At 43.3% G+C, this 16,577-nt stretch overlaps 1 protein-coding gene across 1 annotated transcript in view; it reads right to left on the bottom strand.

The window, feature by feature from the left end:
- LOC148533758 (cytochrome P450 2C5-like) overlaps positions 1-16,577 on the bottom strand; it is a 74,297-nt gene that overhangs the window by 32,783 nt on the left and 24,937 nt on the right. Inside the window, exons 4-5 of the mRNA XM_088467246.1 lie at positions 5,900-6,049; positions 889-1,049 (exon numbers count right to left, since the gene is read on the bottom strand). Of these exons, the coding sequence (XP_088323372.1) occupies positions 889-1,049; positions 5,900-6,049 (311 nt within the window). The remainder of the gene's footprint in view (positions 1-888; positions 1,050-5,899; positions 6,050-16,577) is intronic.

Genomic DNA, 16,577 nt, shown 5'->3' with positions numbered 1-16,577 from the left:
TAGATCAATGAGATTTTATTGATGTCAGTACTTTGTAGGGCCACCATGTGAAAGTGATTACTGCAGACACCCTTCTTGGCAAACTGCCCACAAGTTCCTGGACAGCAGCAGGCGGCATGTTTTGCCATTCCGCCTTAAATACAGTGACCAACTGTGACAAATGTTGAGTCGGCATAGAATGCACTTTGTTCCTCCAATTCGTCCCAGGGGTTCTCAGTGGGGTTAAGATTGGGACTCTGAGCTGGCAGTCCATCCGGGTTACCAAATTTTCTGTATACCAGTCCAGTGCTACCTTGGAAACATGACTGGTGGCTTTGTCATCCTGATAAAAAACAATTGTTTCCATAGAATTGCCACAATGCAGGGAGCACAGAGTTATTGAGAACATCTCTGTACTTCTCAGAGTTACTGTGACCATGCATTAAAACTAGTGGACCCATGCCATACCAGCTGGAAAGCGGGGGTGTCCAATCACTTTTGTCTACATAGTGTATGTAAAAAATGGGTATACATTAATTTACAATGTCAACATTCTGAAAATGTCTACATGATATCAGTGCGGACATTGCGAAAGTCAGCATTTGTCATGTCAACACACTGTTCATGTCGACGCTCTGCATGGTAACATTCAGACCATGTAAATTTTCTGGTGGCAACTTTTTTGTGCCACATTCAAATAATGGACTAAATGCAATTTAAATATATAAATAGAGCTTTAGTATATGGACTAAACACAAAAATAAAAATGTACAAAACTGTTAAGGTTACAAAAGGCTGATTGTGTACCGATTATAATTATCAACCATTGAATCCATGGATAATTTGTCAGGGAAAAGTAAAAGCAAAAAGTAACTAAAAATCACCCACAACAATATAAGAATAACTTACCATGACAATAGGTTTTCCCAAGAGTTTCAAATTGCCATCAATTAAGTGCATGAGCTCCAGAATAGTTGGATCATCATAATCAAATCTGCGATTCAGTAGTATGGACACAATTATATTGGCTACAGCAGCATTAATGATGCACACATTATCAAAGGGTTTTCCTAGAAATTAACAAATATACAAATTTTCAAATTAGCATCACCAACATTTATATAAAAAAAACATATAGTAAATACCTAAATAAGTGTGTGTGTTCAGTTGCCTTTCTTCAAAAATGCAGTTGAATATTTCAAGAATAATCGCCAGAAATTATATTTCTTGAACTATATATAATGAAGCAGCTGCATTTGATGTTCTTTAAATAACCTGTGTGCGTCCAGAGGATAAATACTCCAGGTTTATGACTGAAACAACCCTTTGAAGCCAGCCATACCAGGAAGAGGGGTTGATAACAATCTATGTCAATTACTAAGATTTGAGGAATGTTTATATAACTGTCTTGTCTCCTAAAACAGAAAGTTATGGGGCCCTTTGATCAGTAGAGGAAAATGTGAAATTGTCTTTATTAATTATGTGTTATTAAAATTGTGTTATTTGAAAAGCAGAATGTGTGTAAGTCACTTAATTTATTAACAGCTGGCACTGGGAGAGTTAATCAGAAAGGCGGGGGCTGAGGGAGTTACTGTATATATAGTCACACATGGTTTGGCCAGGTAACCATGTATTGGAAATCTACTGACCTTGTAGGGAGAACCTGTTTAGGGCTGAACAAAGAATTAGAAATGTATAAAAAGAAAGGCCCTCCAGCTTTCAGCGTTCATTTATTGGGGAACAGATGGACGTTCTGTGAGTGCACCAGGATATTCTTGTGGGTGAAATCCACCACTCCATCAGCAGTGCTAAGAACTTTATTGTAAGTTGTCTTAGGAACTCTAAGTTATTTCTCTTTTATTTTTAGAATCTATTTGCATATACAATCTGTGTGTCATTTTATTAATATTTTTGTAACTAACCCTTGAAAATATTTTTGGGATTAAACACATTTAATCTCGCATATTCTTTGTGATTCTTATTGAACCCGCGAGCTCTGGAGTCCCCTGTGTGTAATTAAAAGTGATTCATTAATAATCTGCTTGGAGATCGAATAACTACAGAAAAATTCTGCGTGGTGGCAGAAGAATCATGTATTTAGGTAAGTGACTGAGGTGTGCCAGCATCATGACCAGCTGATCCAGATTGTTGTACAGTATCTGTGAGCCAGCCCGGGTTCGTGACAATATTATTTAAATTTTAAAATGTTTTGGTTTTTTAAAATGTTTTCTGAAACATTGAAATCACGAGTAAATCTACTATATATATATATATATATATATATATATGCATATAGTTGTGGTCCGGCTCTCCTGAGAGAAATATTAGTATGGCAGGGTGCCCGCACTAGCTACTCACAGATACCGACAGAAGGTGCAGCACTCCTTGCTCTTAATAACAATCCAAAACAACGGCTTGATATAGCAACGTTTCAGTGCCTTTATTACCGCACTGTCATCAGCCTTAAATGATATGACATACAAACACTGTTTAAATACAGTCTACTTACCACCACGTGCATCAGCGCCCAAACAGATGGGCAGTGCGTACATGTCAGACGCGCATAATGATGACGTCATCGCTCACGATGAGTCATACGTGATTACCATCACCATGGTTACAGATAAACACATACAAATAAAATGAACCTTATTCACCGCTACGTCCTATGCAATATAGTTTCTGGATAGTGACATACATATGGCAATCAAAAAAAACATTAGCCATAGATACACATTGTAAGTAACCCAATATCAAACCGCCAACGCAGTGGCACATAATAAAAGCCAATCAACAATATATATGAATATAAACACTTCAGCATTAGTCAAGCTCATGTCCATATGATTAATATATCACATTAAATCCCTAATATATGGAATAAGAGATTACAACTGAGCCCAGTATTATGACAATTACAATATAGTCCTATATGGAAATGAGTTTAGCATCAATGAGACACCTTTTGCCACCCTCATTCTGGAAGGATGTATCACATCCGCCATAGATTAACATGTTCATCTAAATTTGTGGTGTATCAGATCATTTGCCCTTGTGGGCTATCATACATAGGGAAAACTGAACGCACTTTTAAGGAACGCATGGCAGTCCATAGATCTGCTATTAGAAGTGCCCTGAATACAGGGTATAGTGATCAACCTGTTGCCAGACACTTCTATAATGCCCAACATACTTTAACATCACTTAGATATAGAATGATTGACCATGTGCCCCTCTCTATTAGAGGAGGTAATCGTGGGTTAAAGTTACTGCAAGTTGAAAGTAAGTGGATATATCGCTTGGGGACCCTTGTTTCCAAGGGTCTTAATGAACATACTGGATTCCACCACTTTGTATAGAGATATATTGGGTTATCTTTATTCTCTTATTATATTATGTATTAGTTAGTATTGTATTACCCGTATATGCATATATTATGATTATATCACCTGCATTTTGGAATAGTGGATCTATGGGTTCGTTGTGGTATATGTTGTTAATATGTCAATGTGTACTGTGCATTATTGATGCTAAACTCATTTCCATATAGGACTATATTGTAATTGTCATAATACTGGGCTCAGTTGTAATCTCTTATTCCATATATTAGGGATTTAATGTGATATATTAATCATTTGGACATGAGCTTGACTGACGCTGAAGTGTTTATATTCATATATATTGTTGATTGGCTTTTATTATGTGCCACTGCGTTGGCGGTTTGATATTGGGTTATTTACAATGTGTATCTATGGCTAATGTTTTTTTTGATTGCCATATGTATGTCACTATCCAGAAACTATATCACATAGGACGTAGCGGAGAATAAGGTTCATTTTATTTGTATGTGTTTATCTGTAACCATGGAGATGGTAATCACGTATGACTCATCGTGCGCGATGACGTCATCATAATGCGCGTCTGACATGTACGCACTGCCCATCTGTTTGGGCGCTAATGCACGTGGTGGTAAGTAGACTGTATTTAAACAGTGTTTGTATGTCATATCATTTAAGGCTGATGACAGTGCGGTAATAAAGGCACTGAAACGTTGCTATATCAAGCCGTTGTTTTGGATTGTTATTAAGAGCAAGGAGTGCTGCACCTTCTGTCGGTGTATATATATATATATATATATATATATATATATATATATATATTAAAAAAAGGTTTGTTTGTTGGTTTGTGAGTGTCTTCCACAGCTCTCAAGGTAAAACCGCCAAATCTTACATCATTATTTACTATCACAAAAGTGAGATATGTTTTAGACCAAATTGTGACAAAGCGACAGACCAATAAATCATATATAAAATTAATTGGTCTGTTTGTTTGACTGTCCGGTTATGCATTCGGACACCCTTGCACAATTGACATGAAACCAATGGGAGGTGGTCCAGTTAGATCCTGGTCAGGATTTAGGGGGGTTAGGGTCGGACCTACCATTGGTGTACCCTGGCGAGAACTATGACCACTGCATAGATTTGGACGAAAACTTCACAGAGTGATAACACTGGATCCCAGAAGACATACTAGGGAACCTTCCATTGGTGCATGCTGGGCAGAACTTTGACCCAGAGACGCTGGGCAGAACTTTGACCAGGTGAACCCTTTCTTGGCCTTCCACTGGATGGATTTGAATGAAAACTTCACAGAGGGTTGGCAATTGGTCTGGGATGCCTAAAGGAGTGGTTGAGGTCCCGGATGGACCTCATGGTGGAGTGTGTCGGGCAGAACTTTAACCCAGGGAGACTGTTCTGGGCCTTCCACTGGATGTATTTGGATGAGAACACATAATATAACTTAAGAACTTGAAGATTTAAACCAGGGCAATGCTGAATACTTCAGCTAGTTTTTAATACATTTGAAACATCTAATAAAGGTCTTTGTGTCTGAATGGCTATGCTAAAAATCACAGTATTGGCTCAATAACACAAATAGTCCCATCATTATATTGTTTTTTCTCTTCCATATAAACTCCTATGCCAGAACAACTGAAACACCTGTCTCATGTCCTCCTTTCAATCATAGATTACAGCAGCAACACGACAGGGAATGGACTCCAGAAGCTCTCTGAAATAGTGTGTAGATAGTGTACACCATGCCTCCTGAATAATAGACCACAATTCCATAATATTCACCGGTGGTGGAACCTAGTCATTGAGGGCACGTTGAACTGCATCCCAGATGTGTTCTTTTGGGTTCAAATCCAGTAATGGGGAACAAGTCATGATGCCATACTCAGAGGAATTCTCCTCCAGCCATAATCTGATGGCTATGGACCTGTTTGGTTGGCCCAATGTTGGGTTGAAAGACTCTATGCACCTCTCAATTAGGCCCAATGCTCCATGTTTTAGTATGTGAAAGACCAAAAAAGCAGTTCAGATGTATATATGCTACGTACACTGTAGATATGATAATGCAATGATCTCAACTCACTAAAAAGACAACAGGTTTTTATGCATTACTGTATTACAAATGCCTCTTGAACAAACCAATTGGCTCATAAGTAAAGTAATATTTCCAAGTCATAATTCATAATTATGTGTCTGCAGAATATTTATTTTTAAACTGAAAAATACTGCTACCTACAGAATGGCCGCTTCCTCTGTGACACTGATATATGCATTTATATGCAAATTAATGCTATTAATCTTAAAAGTTGTTATCTACAGAATAACAATAGTGTGAAGGGTAAGTTGAAAGAATATGAGAATGAAGAGGAGGAACGAAAACCGATCAGGAAGTGATTGACTTAATCAGAAAAATAGCAAATATTGTAATTCAGTGCAAGTCATTCACATCAGTTATATAAATGAATATGTATGTGAGGTGTATACAAATAGATAGGGAATAATATATTAATATAACAGTTACAGTAATCTGTGTCCTTGTGGAAGCTATATGTAATGTAACCACTCACCTCCATAGGATGTAAATGTCTGTGTTAGACAAGCAGCCTCCTCAACAATCTTGTTTTCTATACTCTTCTTGCCCATCCCAAAGTCTCGCAGTGTTGATATAGTAAATCGTCTCATCACTTTCCAGTTCTCACCGTTCGCAAAGAGAATGCCTGCACAGGAAAAATATTTAATGACAGAGTTGTGGTAGTCTGTGAGTTCTGCAATGTTATAGTTATTCCTGATTTATATTCATTTTACATTATATTACTTTTATTTGACCTAAATGTGATCAGATCTTAATTTTTGTTCTAATAAGAGACGCACTGATTCTGAGTCAGATGCAGCTCCTTAGACGGACGCGTATAGTGAGGCTTACCATATTGTGCATGCACAGAAGCAAATTTACACGTTTTTGCATATATCTGTCTCATCTGGGCTGGATCTAACTTTGCGTGAAATGGGCATTACTGAGCAGCAACTGGGCAGTGGCCAAGCGAACAGGCACATGAGATCTGTCTTGTGAGAGTGTCCGGGGTGCGTCATGGGAGTGTCCAGGTTGTATCATAGGATTATCCAGGGTATGTCATGGGAGTATCTTGGGGGGTGTCATGGGAGTGTCCAGTGTGTGTCATAGGATTATCCGGGGTGTGTCATGGGAGTATCTGGGGGGGTGTCATGGGAGTGTCCAGTGTGTGTCATGGGAGTGCCCGGTGTGTCTCGGGAGAGTCCGGGGGTGTGTCTTGGAATAGTCTGGGGGTGTGTCTTGGGATAGTCTGGGGGTGTGTCTTGGGAGAGTCTGGGGGTGTGTCTTGGGAGAGTCCGGGGGGGGTGTCATGGGAGTGGCCAGGGTGTGTCATGGGAGTGGCCAGGATGTGTTATGGGAGTGGCTGGGGTGTGTCATGGGAGTATATGGGGGGGTGTCATAGGAGTGTCCAGTGTGTGTCATGGGAGTGGCCAGGGTGTGTCATAGGAGTGTCTGGGGTGTGTCATGGGAGTGGTCAGGGTGTGTCATGGGAGTGGCCAGGGGTATGTCTTGGGAGTGTCTGTTTGTGTCATGGGAGTATCTGGGTGTGTCATGGGAGTATCTGGGGTGGGTAATGCAGCTATATTTCAGTGCTATTCTGAGTAGCATGAACATAGAAAGGAAACCTGTTATAGGCGGATCCCTTGCACGTAGAGCTGTGGGTGGCACAGCATCCTACTTCAAGCCACATTGATTCACTCATTATCCCTACAGAAACTGACATTACTATAAGGTAGTGTATCTCAGAGCCGTAGCTAGACTTTTTGGTGCCCTGTGCCAGAAAGAGCATTGGCGCCCCCCTCATTTTTCAAAGGGACATAATGCACCCAAAAAAAGGGGAATGGCCTCATGGGGAAGGGCCAGGGAAGAGATAGGGGAGGCCAGGAGATGCTGGGGATGAAATAAGAGGAAAATACAAGCAAGAATGATAATAAACAGAAATTTGACAGGCCCAACCAGCGCCCCCTGACCTGTGGTGCCCTGTGCGATGGCACCGGCCGCACTACCCTAGCTACGGCCCTAGTGTATCTTACTTCTGCAGCATCAGGCAAACACATCCACTCAGAATTAGCGCTAACATCCACAATTACACTTTTTATCATCCTACGGAGCACCTTGCACTGTCTATTGAAATAAAGTATTTGGAAGTTTACACCTTGTACCCATCACACCTTCTCTATCTCCAATGACTTCGTGGAAACGTTTCTTGTTAGAATGTGTGAGAATGAGATGTAAGGAGCAAATAGGGTTGAAGTTGCCTAAAGGATACATGAAAAGGGGCAGACTAGATGGGACAAGTGGTTCTTAGCTGGTCACATTCTATGTTTCTATAATGTGTTATATTAATGGTCATTTTACATATTCTTTCACAAGGAAAAACTTTGTGTCATTGAAATTTATAACTGAAGAGACATAACAGGGGCGTTCTCACATGGGCACATTTCAGCTTAGACGTGCCGACAGGACTGGGAACTGTGCAGACCTAGATGCAAGCATTAATACATATCTTTTGTACTTAGTATAAGGTAGGTGCAGGTGCGTACTCTTAATGATGTCTAATAGCAAACAAGCATATAGATAGGGGCAAGTGCGCCACAAGATGTGCGCTATTCGGCATACAGGTGAGTATATGCATTTTTTACATGCACAGAGTTCAGGGGCACATTCGGATTATTTCCATTCAACTGTGTATCATGCACAACGTGTTTGACATGTTAATCCCATAGGTCTGTACAAAGTGCTGCAGCCCTAAAGAGCAAGTAAAGACACAAATCCGCCCTGATTCAGAGTGCTCGCTCTGAATCAGGGCGGAAAATCCGCCTCCAGGCCACTCGCATAGCTGTTGGTGCCCACCCACAGCTTTTGTGAGTGGCATAGGCAAACGCAGGGGGGTTTCCATCTGCCTGGAAACCCTCCTCCCCAGCCCACACCATTAACACAATATAAATAGTAATATAATAGGTTGTTACTAGTGCTGCTTGTTCTTCTCAGTATCACAAATGAAATAATTAGCACCACCTGTGGATCTTTTAACATGTATCAGCCAGTAATAGATAACCTTCGCACCAACTAGAAGATCTGGAAAACATGCACTGTTAGGAATGTGCTGCTATAGAGCCCAATATGTACAGCAGCGCTAGGTTCTTCTGCTGCTCCTCCAGGCTCCCGGACTTGCTCTAATGCTCTGGAATGGTGCCTACATATAAAATAAACAAAATTCATCTCAGGCAGGATGGCGCATATAAGGGTTTACTGTGATCACTGTTCCTGTATATGCTGGAATTGTGAAACACAATCTACTTTGTATGACGCTTATTAAAGCTGGATAAGTACTAATTCTGCCCTCTTCATTGAATGGCCACACTCGCTCTAAAATTAAGCATTTGGAAACCTCCCTTTGGAAAACCTACGTTTGCCACTGAGTGGCCTGGCGATGGTCGTGATTATCGCGACCATCAGGCTTGCGACGAGACCCTTGTGGTAGGGTCTTGGTTCCCGCAAGCCCAAGTGAACTTCCTGCTCTTATAGAGCAGGAAGTTCACTACTGACATCCTTCGGAAATGCTTCCGTTTGTACAGCCACCCCCCCTCCCCGCCTACAAAACGGGGCGAGCTGTCGATCAATATCGACAGCCGCCCCGTTTTGTGGCGAGCCCCGGAGCGAGTGGTTCTCACTCGCCTGGCGTGCGCACTGGCCGCGTGTGCGCACTGGCCGACCATCAACCTGCTTGCGAGCGATATGCGCTCGCGAGCGGGTCTGAATCAGGCCCACAGTTTGTCTCTCCGTCCTCTTATATGCTTGCATGCCGCATCTTTCTCACATGTGCGTCCTTGTCCCTTAGCTCCTGCATGTCACCTATCTTGCTTTTATTATGTATTATGCAGTGTATGTTGTGCTTATGCTCCTTTCCATGCAGCAGGGTTGTGAGCTATGATTTCACTTCCATGTGCACCTGGCAGCTGAGTGACAGATCCTGGCCTGGCATCTTAGAGGTGGCCTATTTACAGTCCCTGTGCAATCACTAATTGCCTAAACTTCATTTAACCTACATGGTCAGTAGAACTACAGTTCCTGGATATGCTTGTGAGCCAGTGTTCCTGCCTTTTCCTTCTGGAAACCTCCTACTCTTATAGTTTTCTAGTTTTCTAGCATTATTTTATTTGTGGCTTCTCTGTTTTTCAAGATTTAGGGCCCGATTCATCAAGGGACGAATGGATGCAGATGCACGCACCCGGCCGCTGCAAGAATATGCTAATGAATGTATACGCATGGCAATCGCAGCACAAAGATGCAGACACCCAGCACTACATAATGCCGCCCCTTCACCCTCCATACTGATGTGCATGGCTGAGAAAACATCTGGAACATTGAGTACCATCAGACCTGCACGCAGGCTAAAGGTAGACCTGACCTTGCCGCAGGAGTTGAGAGACTTCCTGCATGCAGAGGGACGCCAGGCTGCATCTGTCATCTCAGTGGCTAATTTATGCATGCCCCAGTAACAGTATGCGAACGACCTGGCAAGCCTGCGTTCGGCCGACCATTCCCCGTATCCACCCACAATCAGTACTTCCTGTCAATCACTTTTTCCTGGGTCTGAGTATTCACTGCACTCGCTTTTGTGGACTCAGTGAGCGGTTCGCGCACATGCACTGCAACCCAGACGCACGCGCAGACCGCGAACATCAGCCAATTGCGTGCATCTGTGCATCCCTTGCTGAATCAGGCCTTCAGTTGCTTCACTCAGTGCACAGTCTCTCTCACTGCTCCTGCAGTCCAGCAATTACACCTGTGCTTTAAACCTGGGTGTGGATCATTAGGTCTACATTGTCTAGATAGACAATGTTTGGGTAGACAATGGAAGACAGACATGCAATAGATAGACAGGGACAGAAGGTCGACAGGGTCTGAAGGTCGACACACTAAAGGTCGACTGGTAACAAGGTCGACGGGTACTGAAGGTCAACAGGAAATAGGTAGACAGGTACAGAAGGTCGACATGCAATAGGTCGACAGGTACTGAAGGTCGACAGGCAATAGGTCGACAGGTACTGAAGGTCGACAGACAATAGGTTGACTGGGACTGAAGGTTGACAGGCAGTAGGTTGACAGGGACTGAAGGTCAATACACTAAAGGTCGACACGCTAAAGGTCGACTGGTAACAAGGTCGACATGTATGAATGTCGACATGCAGTAGGTCGACAGGGACTGAAGGTCAACATGTCCAGAAGGTCGACACACTAAAGGTCAACTAGTAACAAGGTTGACAGGTATGAAGGTCGACAGGCAGTAGGTCGACACTCATATAGTCAAATGGTCGACACATTTTTTTTTTTAGGGTTAGTGTCAGGCACTTACTCCGACGTGTGAACTAGTAACAAGGTCAACAGCTATGAAGGTCGACAGGCAGTAGGTCGACACTCATATAGTCAAATGGTCAACACATTTTTTTTTAGGGTTAGGGTTAGGCACTTACTCCGACGGTTAGGGACTTACTCTGACGGGACGACTAGTAACAAGGTCGACAGGCAGTAGGTCGACACTCATATAGTCAAATGGTCGACACTTTTTTTTTTTTTAAGATTAGGGTTAGGCACTTACTCTGACAGTTAGAGTTAGGCTCTTACTCCGACGGTTAGGGTTAGGCACTAGGAGGGAGGGTTAGGGTTAGGGCTAAAAAACAAAACAAACCATCAGTCGACTATTTGCATGTCGACCATATGAGTGTTGACCTAATGATCATGTCGACCTTCAGTACATGTAGACCTTGTTACCAGTCGACCTTTAGTGTGTCAACCTTCTGACCCTGTTGACCTATTGCCTGTCGACCTTCATACCTGTCGACCTTGTTACCAGGCGACCTTTAGTGTGTCGACCTTCTGACCTGTCAACTTTCAGTCCCTGTTGACCTACTGCCTCTCGACCTTCATCCTGTCGACCTTGTTACCAGTCGACCTTTAGTGCGTCGACCTTCTGACCCTGTCGACCTTCAGTCCATGTCGATCTTGTTACTAGTTGCCCTTCAGTGTGTCGACCTTCAGACCCTGTCAACCTTCAGTTCCTGTCTATCTATTGCCTGTCTATCTTACATTGTCTACCCAAACATTGTCTATCTAGACAATGTAGACCTAATGACTGGATACCCTCCAGCAGACCTGCAGTAGCTCCAGTGCACAGTATCTCACACTGCTCCTGCAGTGCAGCTGCTACACCTGTGCTTAACCTCAACACTGCTCTAGTAGACCTGCTGTAACTTCAGTGTATCACCTCTTACACTGCTCCAGCAATCCTGTAACATCTGAACTGCATTATTTTTCACTGCTTCAGCGGTCCTGCAGCATGTGTACATTTGCTCTCACTTGATCTAAAGTTCTAACGTGCCTCATCTATAAGATTATACCTTATGCTACTTACTCTAGTTATTAATGAGGGAGGTAGATATGCTCAATATCATCTTGTGCTAGTCTGGCAGGCTGCAACCAGCAAGATCTCTGCTGCAATGTCCTTCTCACCTTGCAGCAGTTCTTGGTGAACACTAGGGGGCTTGTTAAACTCCGTGCCTCCAGGTTAGCAGAGCCTAAAAAAATAGACTGGGTCAAGAGTTCACTAGAAATCCCAGTGTTATGATAAGGGGTTCAGGCCTGATGAATGGACTTCCCAGGGATACTGATTCAGAAAGTAGATTCAGGCACTGATTCAGAGCCGGTCGCTCTGACAGAGCGCTCGCTCTGAATCAGGGCCGTCCCTCTTACTTTTTGGAGCGGCCTCCTGGTCGCTCGCATAGCTGTGGGTGACCACCCACAGCTATAGCGAGTGGCCAAAATGATGGTCGCGATGGTCGACCATCGGTATTGTGACGAGACCCTTGCGGTAGGGTCTCATCTGCCGCAAGCCCTGGAGTGCTTTTGGCCCCAGACGGTAGGCGTTCCCATGGGAACTAATCCATCTGGGCAGCCATGCCCCCTGCATGCCCACCAAAGGGGGCGTGCTGTCAATCACCATCGACAACTCGCCCCTTTTGGTGCGAGACCCATAACGATGGCTTGGTCGTCGTTATTCGGGTCTCGTGCATGCGCACGACGGAGCCGCCTCCATCGTGCGCATGCGCACTTGGGCAACATCGCTCGTGAGCGGGTCTGAATCAGGCCCTCAGTCCAATTTTTGGCTGGTCATCTGGAGCAGCAATACTCTAATCAAGCTATGTTGCTCCATTATGTACAGTAACTCTCAGTCTGCATGGACAATTTGCAAGTTACCCTTTCCAATCAGTTTCCATCTCCTCCTTCAAATGAGTCACCTTCAACTCCTATGGCAGAATCATCCCTCTGTATAGAGACAATGTTTTTCTACTGCGGATGCGTCTGAGTCGCACCACGCATGTGACCTTATGTAAATAGACACAGTACAGATACCAAGGCACGCAGATCCAGCATATAGACAGTGTATGGGGTGTTCTTAGGCCACGACTGGGAGGTATGTGGGGGTTAGCTGAAAAAGATGCTCGCAGATGCAACGCCCCGTGAGAGTATTGCCGATGTGTTGATGGAAGCAGTTGTGTACAGAGGGCCTGAATCAGTACTGATTTCAAATGCAATTATGTACGCAGGTCAAGCGATCGTTTACTGTTGCACATAGGATGCAAGTATACGTGCGCTGCAATTGCACTGCGATTACGGACGCACAGAGGAACCAATCGCAGAGTGAGGGACAGGCTGTTAGGGTTTGGGTGTGGTGACAGGAGTGGCCGAAAAAAATGCAGGCGTGGCTGTCCGTTTGAACACAGTTGCTTGGGAGTGCATAAATTAGCCACTGTGATTTCAGACGCAGCATGAGAGCCCACTGCATGCAAAGAGGCCAGCAGTGTCTGCGGCAGGTCAGACCTGCTGTAAATGTTGAGTGAGTGGTCGATTTGTGTCGATGGTACCGGTGCTTACGCAGAAGAGCGACAGTGGATGGATGTGCGAAAGCTTTGCAGCGGCATTAGCATAAAGACGAAGCCACGGCCGTGTCTGCATCCACTTATGAATCAGGCCCAATGTCTCCGTTATACTCACCGAGAGCTCATTACAGTTCATTCTTGGTGTAGCAAGGAGGGTGCTGCGTGTATTGTCTTGCAGGTCTCACAAATATGTAAACTAATTATTATTACTATTATTTTGTTTAAATGAATCGGAGTTTGGTTTTAACTTTCCTCAAAGTTACTACTATTTCATTGAAATAAGACAAAGTTGATATGACATTAAAGTGAATGTCATTCAGTAGATTTTATGTTTCAAATAACTTTCTTAAGTCGTTCAACAGTTCAATATTTCTCCAGCTGTCATTAGGTTTGCTGTCAATAGGTCACATTATGTAATGCTCTAAATGGCTGCACATTTCCATATAGAATAAACTACCCAACAGATTAATTAACTTCAAATTCTAAAGACGTACAAAAATAAACTTAAAGCTAAAACTATATATATATATAATAGATTGCACAAGCTTCTGCTGATTAAAATGATATGCAGCATGCCTATGTTCTGTGGGCATCTGTGGGTGTATCTGCATTCTAAACACTACATTACAGTGTTACAGCCAGTGATACAGTAACTAGAGATGAGTGGTTCAGATTCTGAGGAATTCAAACTGCTCCGAACAGGTGGAATCGGAGTCCACCCGAACGCAAGTTCGGGTGTTCCCATCTGAGTCGGATTCCACCTCGAGGCCGAATGTCACCCGGCCGGCGTCGGATTCTCGCGAGACTCGGGTGACATTCGGCCTCTATAAAAAGGCGCGGCGCCCGGGACTCTGCACCATTCTTCTGAGAGAGAGGACGAGTTCACTTCAGTGAACTTGCCGCTGGACATCAGTTACCTTCAAGGGCATTAGCCCTCTGTGATAACCACTGTGTGTGTGCTCTGTGACTGGGTTTATGCCCACTGTGTGTGTATATAATATACAGACTACAAGGCCAAGCTCCGTGACTGGCCACAAAACTCTGACTTTACTGAACATAAGCCCACTGTGTGTATACAAGCTCAGTGACTGAGCATAATCCCACTGTGTGTATACAAGCTCAGTGACTGGGCATAAGCCCACTGTGTGTATACAAGCTCCGTGACTGGGCATAGCCCACTGTATGTATACAAGCTCCGTGACTGGGCATTAGCCCAAAGTGTGTATACAAGCTCCGTGACTGGGCATTAGCCCAAAGTGTGTATACAAGCTCCGTGACTGGGCATTAGCCCAAAGTGTGTATACAAGCTCCGTGACTGGGCATAAGCCCAATGTGTGTATACAAGCTCCGTGACTGGGCATAAGCCCACTGTGCGTATACAAGCTCAGAGACTGGGCATAAGCCCACAGTGTGTATACAAGCTCCATGACTGGACATAGCCCACTGTGTGAATACAAGCTCCATGACTGGGCATTAGCCCAAAGTGTGTATACAAGCTCCGTGACTGGGCATAAGCCCAATGTGTGTATACAAGCTCCGTGACTGGGCATAAGCCCACTGTGTGTATACAAGCTCCGTGACTGGGTATAGCCCACTGTGTGTATACAAGCTCCATGAATGTGCATAAGCCCACTGTGTGTATACAAGCTCCATGACAGGGTATAGCCCACTGTGTGTATACAAGCTCCGTGAATGTGCATAAGCCCACTGTGTATATACAAGCTCTGTGACCTTACTGGGCATAGGCCACTGTTTGTATACAAGCTCTGTGACTGGGCATAAACCCACTGTGTGTATACAAGCACAGTGACTTTGTGGGCCTTAGCCCTCTGTGTATAAGAAATAAAAGTACCGTGACTTTGTAGGCCATAGCCCTCTGTGTATAAAAAATACAAGAACTGTGACTTCGTGGGCCTTAGCCCTCTGTGTATTCAAGCACTGTGACTCTGTGGTGTCTGTGCCACTGCTCTGTCACGTAGTAACCAGTCAGCTCACTGCAACCTTTGGCCAATAATGGTGAAAACAATATTATAAGCTATGAGCTGGTCTAAATTGACTGTAAATGACTGGAAATTAATGTTATTGAAATTAATAATACTCTAAGAAGAAAAAAAAGCCCAATTTATGTGATTTTAGCTTTTTTTTGTACATTTCTAGTAAAAAATCAAAATCAAAATCCAAAGCCAGTCACCACAGTTTGGCAAATCCAAAGCCGAATGACGAATTAGAACCAAATCCAAATCTGGTAAAAAGGGGGCGACGCACATCCCTAACTGTAACATAGCATTTCGCATGCAGATACACCCGCACTCACTCACAGAGCATAGGCATGCTGCATATCATTTTAATCAGCAGAAGCTGCTTATGCCATCTATTCGCAACGGTGTGTGATTCAGACACATTTCAAGGTAAAAAGGATGTTTAATGTGCAAGGAGGCTAGATGTACAAGAATCTCTCTCTCTCTCTCTCTCTCTATATATATATATATATAGCGGGTAAAATAAGTATTGAACTCATCAACATTTTTCTTAGTAAATATATTTGTAATAGGGCTATTGTAATTAACTTTTCACCAAATGTCAGCAACAGCCCATGCAATCCACACATGCAAAAAACTCAAACCATAGATGTCCATAAATTAAGTTATGTGTAATAAGGTGAAATTACACAGGGAAAAAGTATTGAACACATGAAAAAAGGTGCAAATAGGCATGGAAAGCCAAGACACCAGCTGAAATCTATCAGTAAATAGAAAGCAATGCTGCCCCTTGTCAGTTCAAATTAATATAAGATAGTTCAGTCCCAACTGATGGCCTATAGAAAGGTGTCTCATTATTAAGGTGTCACACAAGAAACATCTCATGATAGGTAAAAGCAAAGAGCTCTCTCAAGACCATTGCAACCTTATTATTGCAAAACATACTGATTGCATTCATTTTAGAAGGATTTCTAAACTTCTGAATGCTCCAGTGAGCAATGTTGGGGCCATAATCCGGAAGTGGAAAGAACATCATTTCACCATAAACCAGCCATGACCAGTTGCTCCTCGCAAGATTTCTCACAGAGGAGTGAAAATAATTATCAGAAGAGTTGTCCAAGAGCCAAGGACCACTTGTGGAGAGCTTTAGAAATACCTGGAATTAGCAGGTACAATTGTTTCAAAGAAAACGATAATTAATGCACTCATGCACCCATGGCCTGTATGCACGCTCACCACGCAAGACTCCATTGTT

The sequence above is a fragment of the Taudactylus pleione genome, unplaced genomic scaffold (assembly GCF_031769625.1).
Source record: "Taudactylus pleione unplaced genomic scaffold, aTauple2 ptg000070l, whole genome shotgun sequence".
In the NCBI taxonomy this organism is placed as follows: domain Eukaryota; kingdom Metazoa; phylum Chordata; class Amphibia; order Anura; family Myobatrachidae; genus Taudactylus; species Taudactylus pleione.
This window is presented reverse-complemented; position numbering and strand designations above follow the sequence as displayed.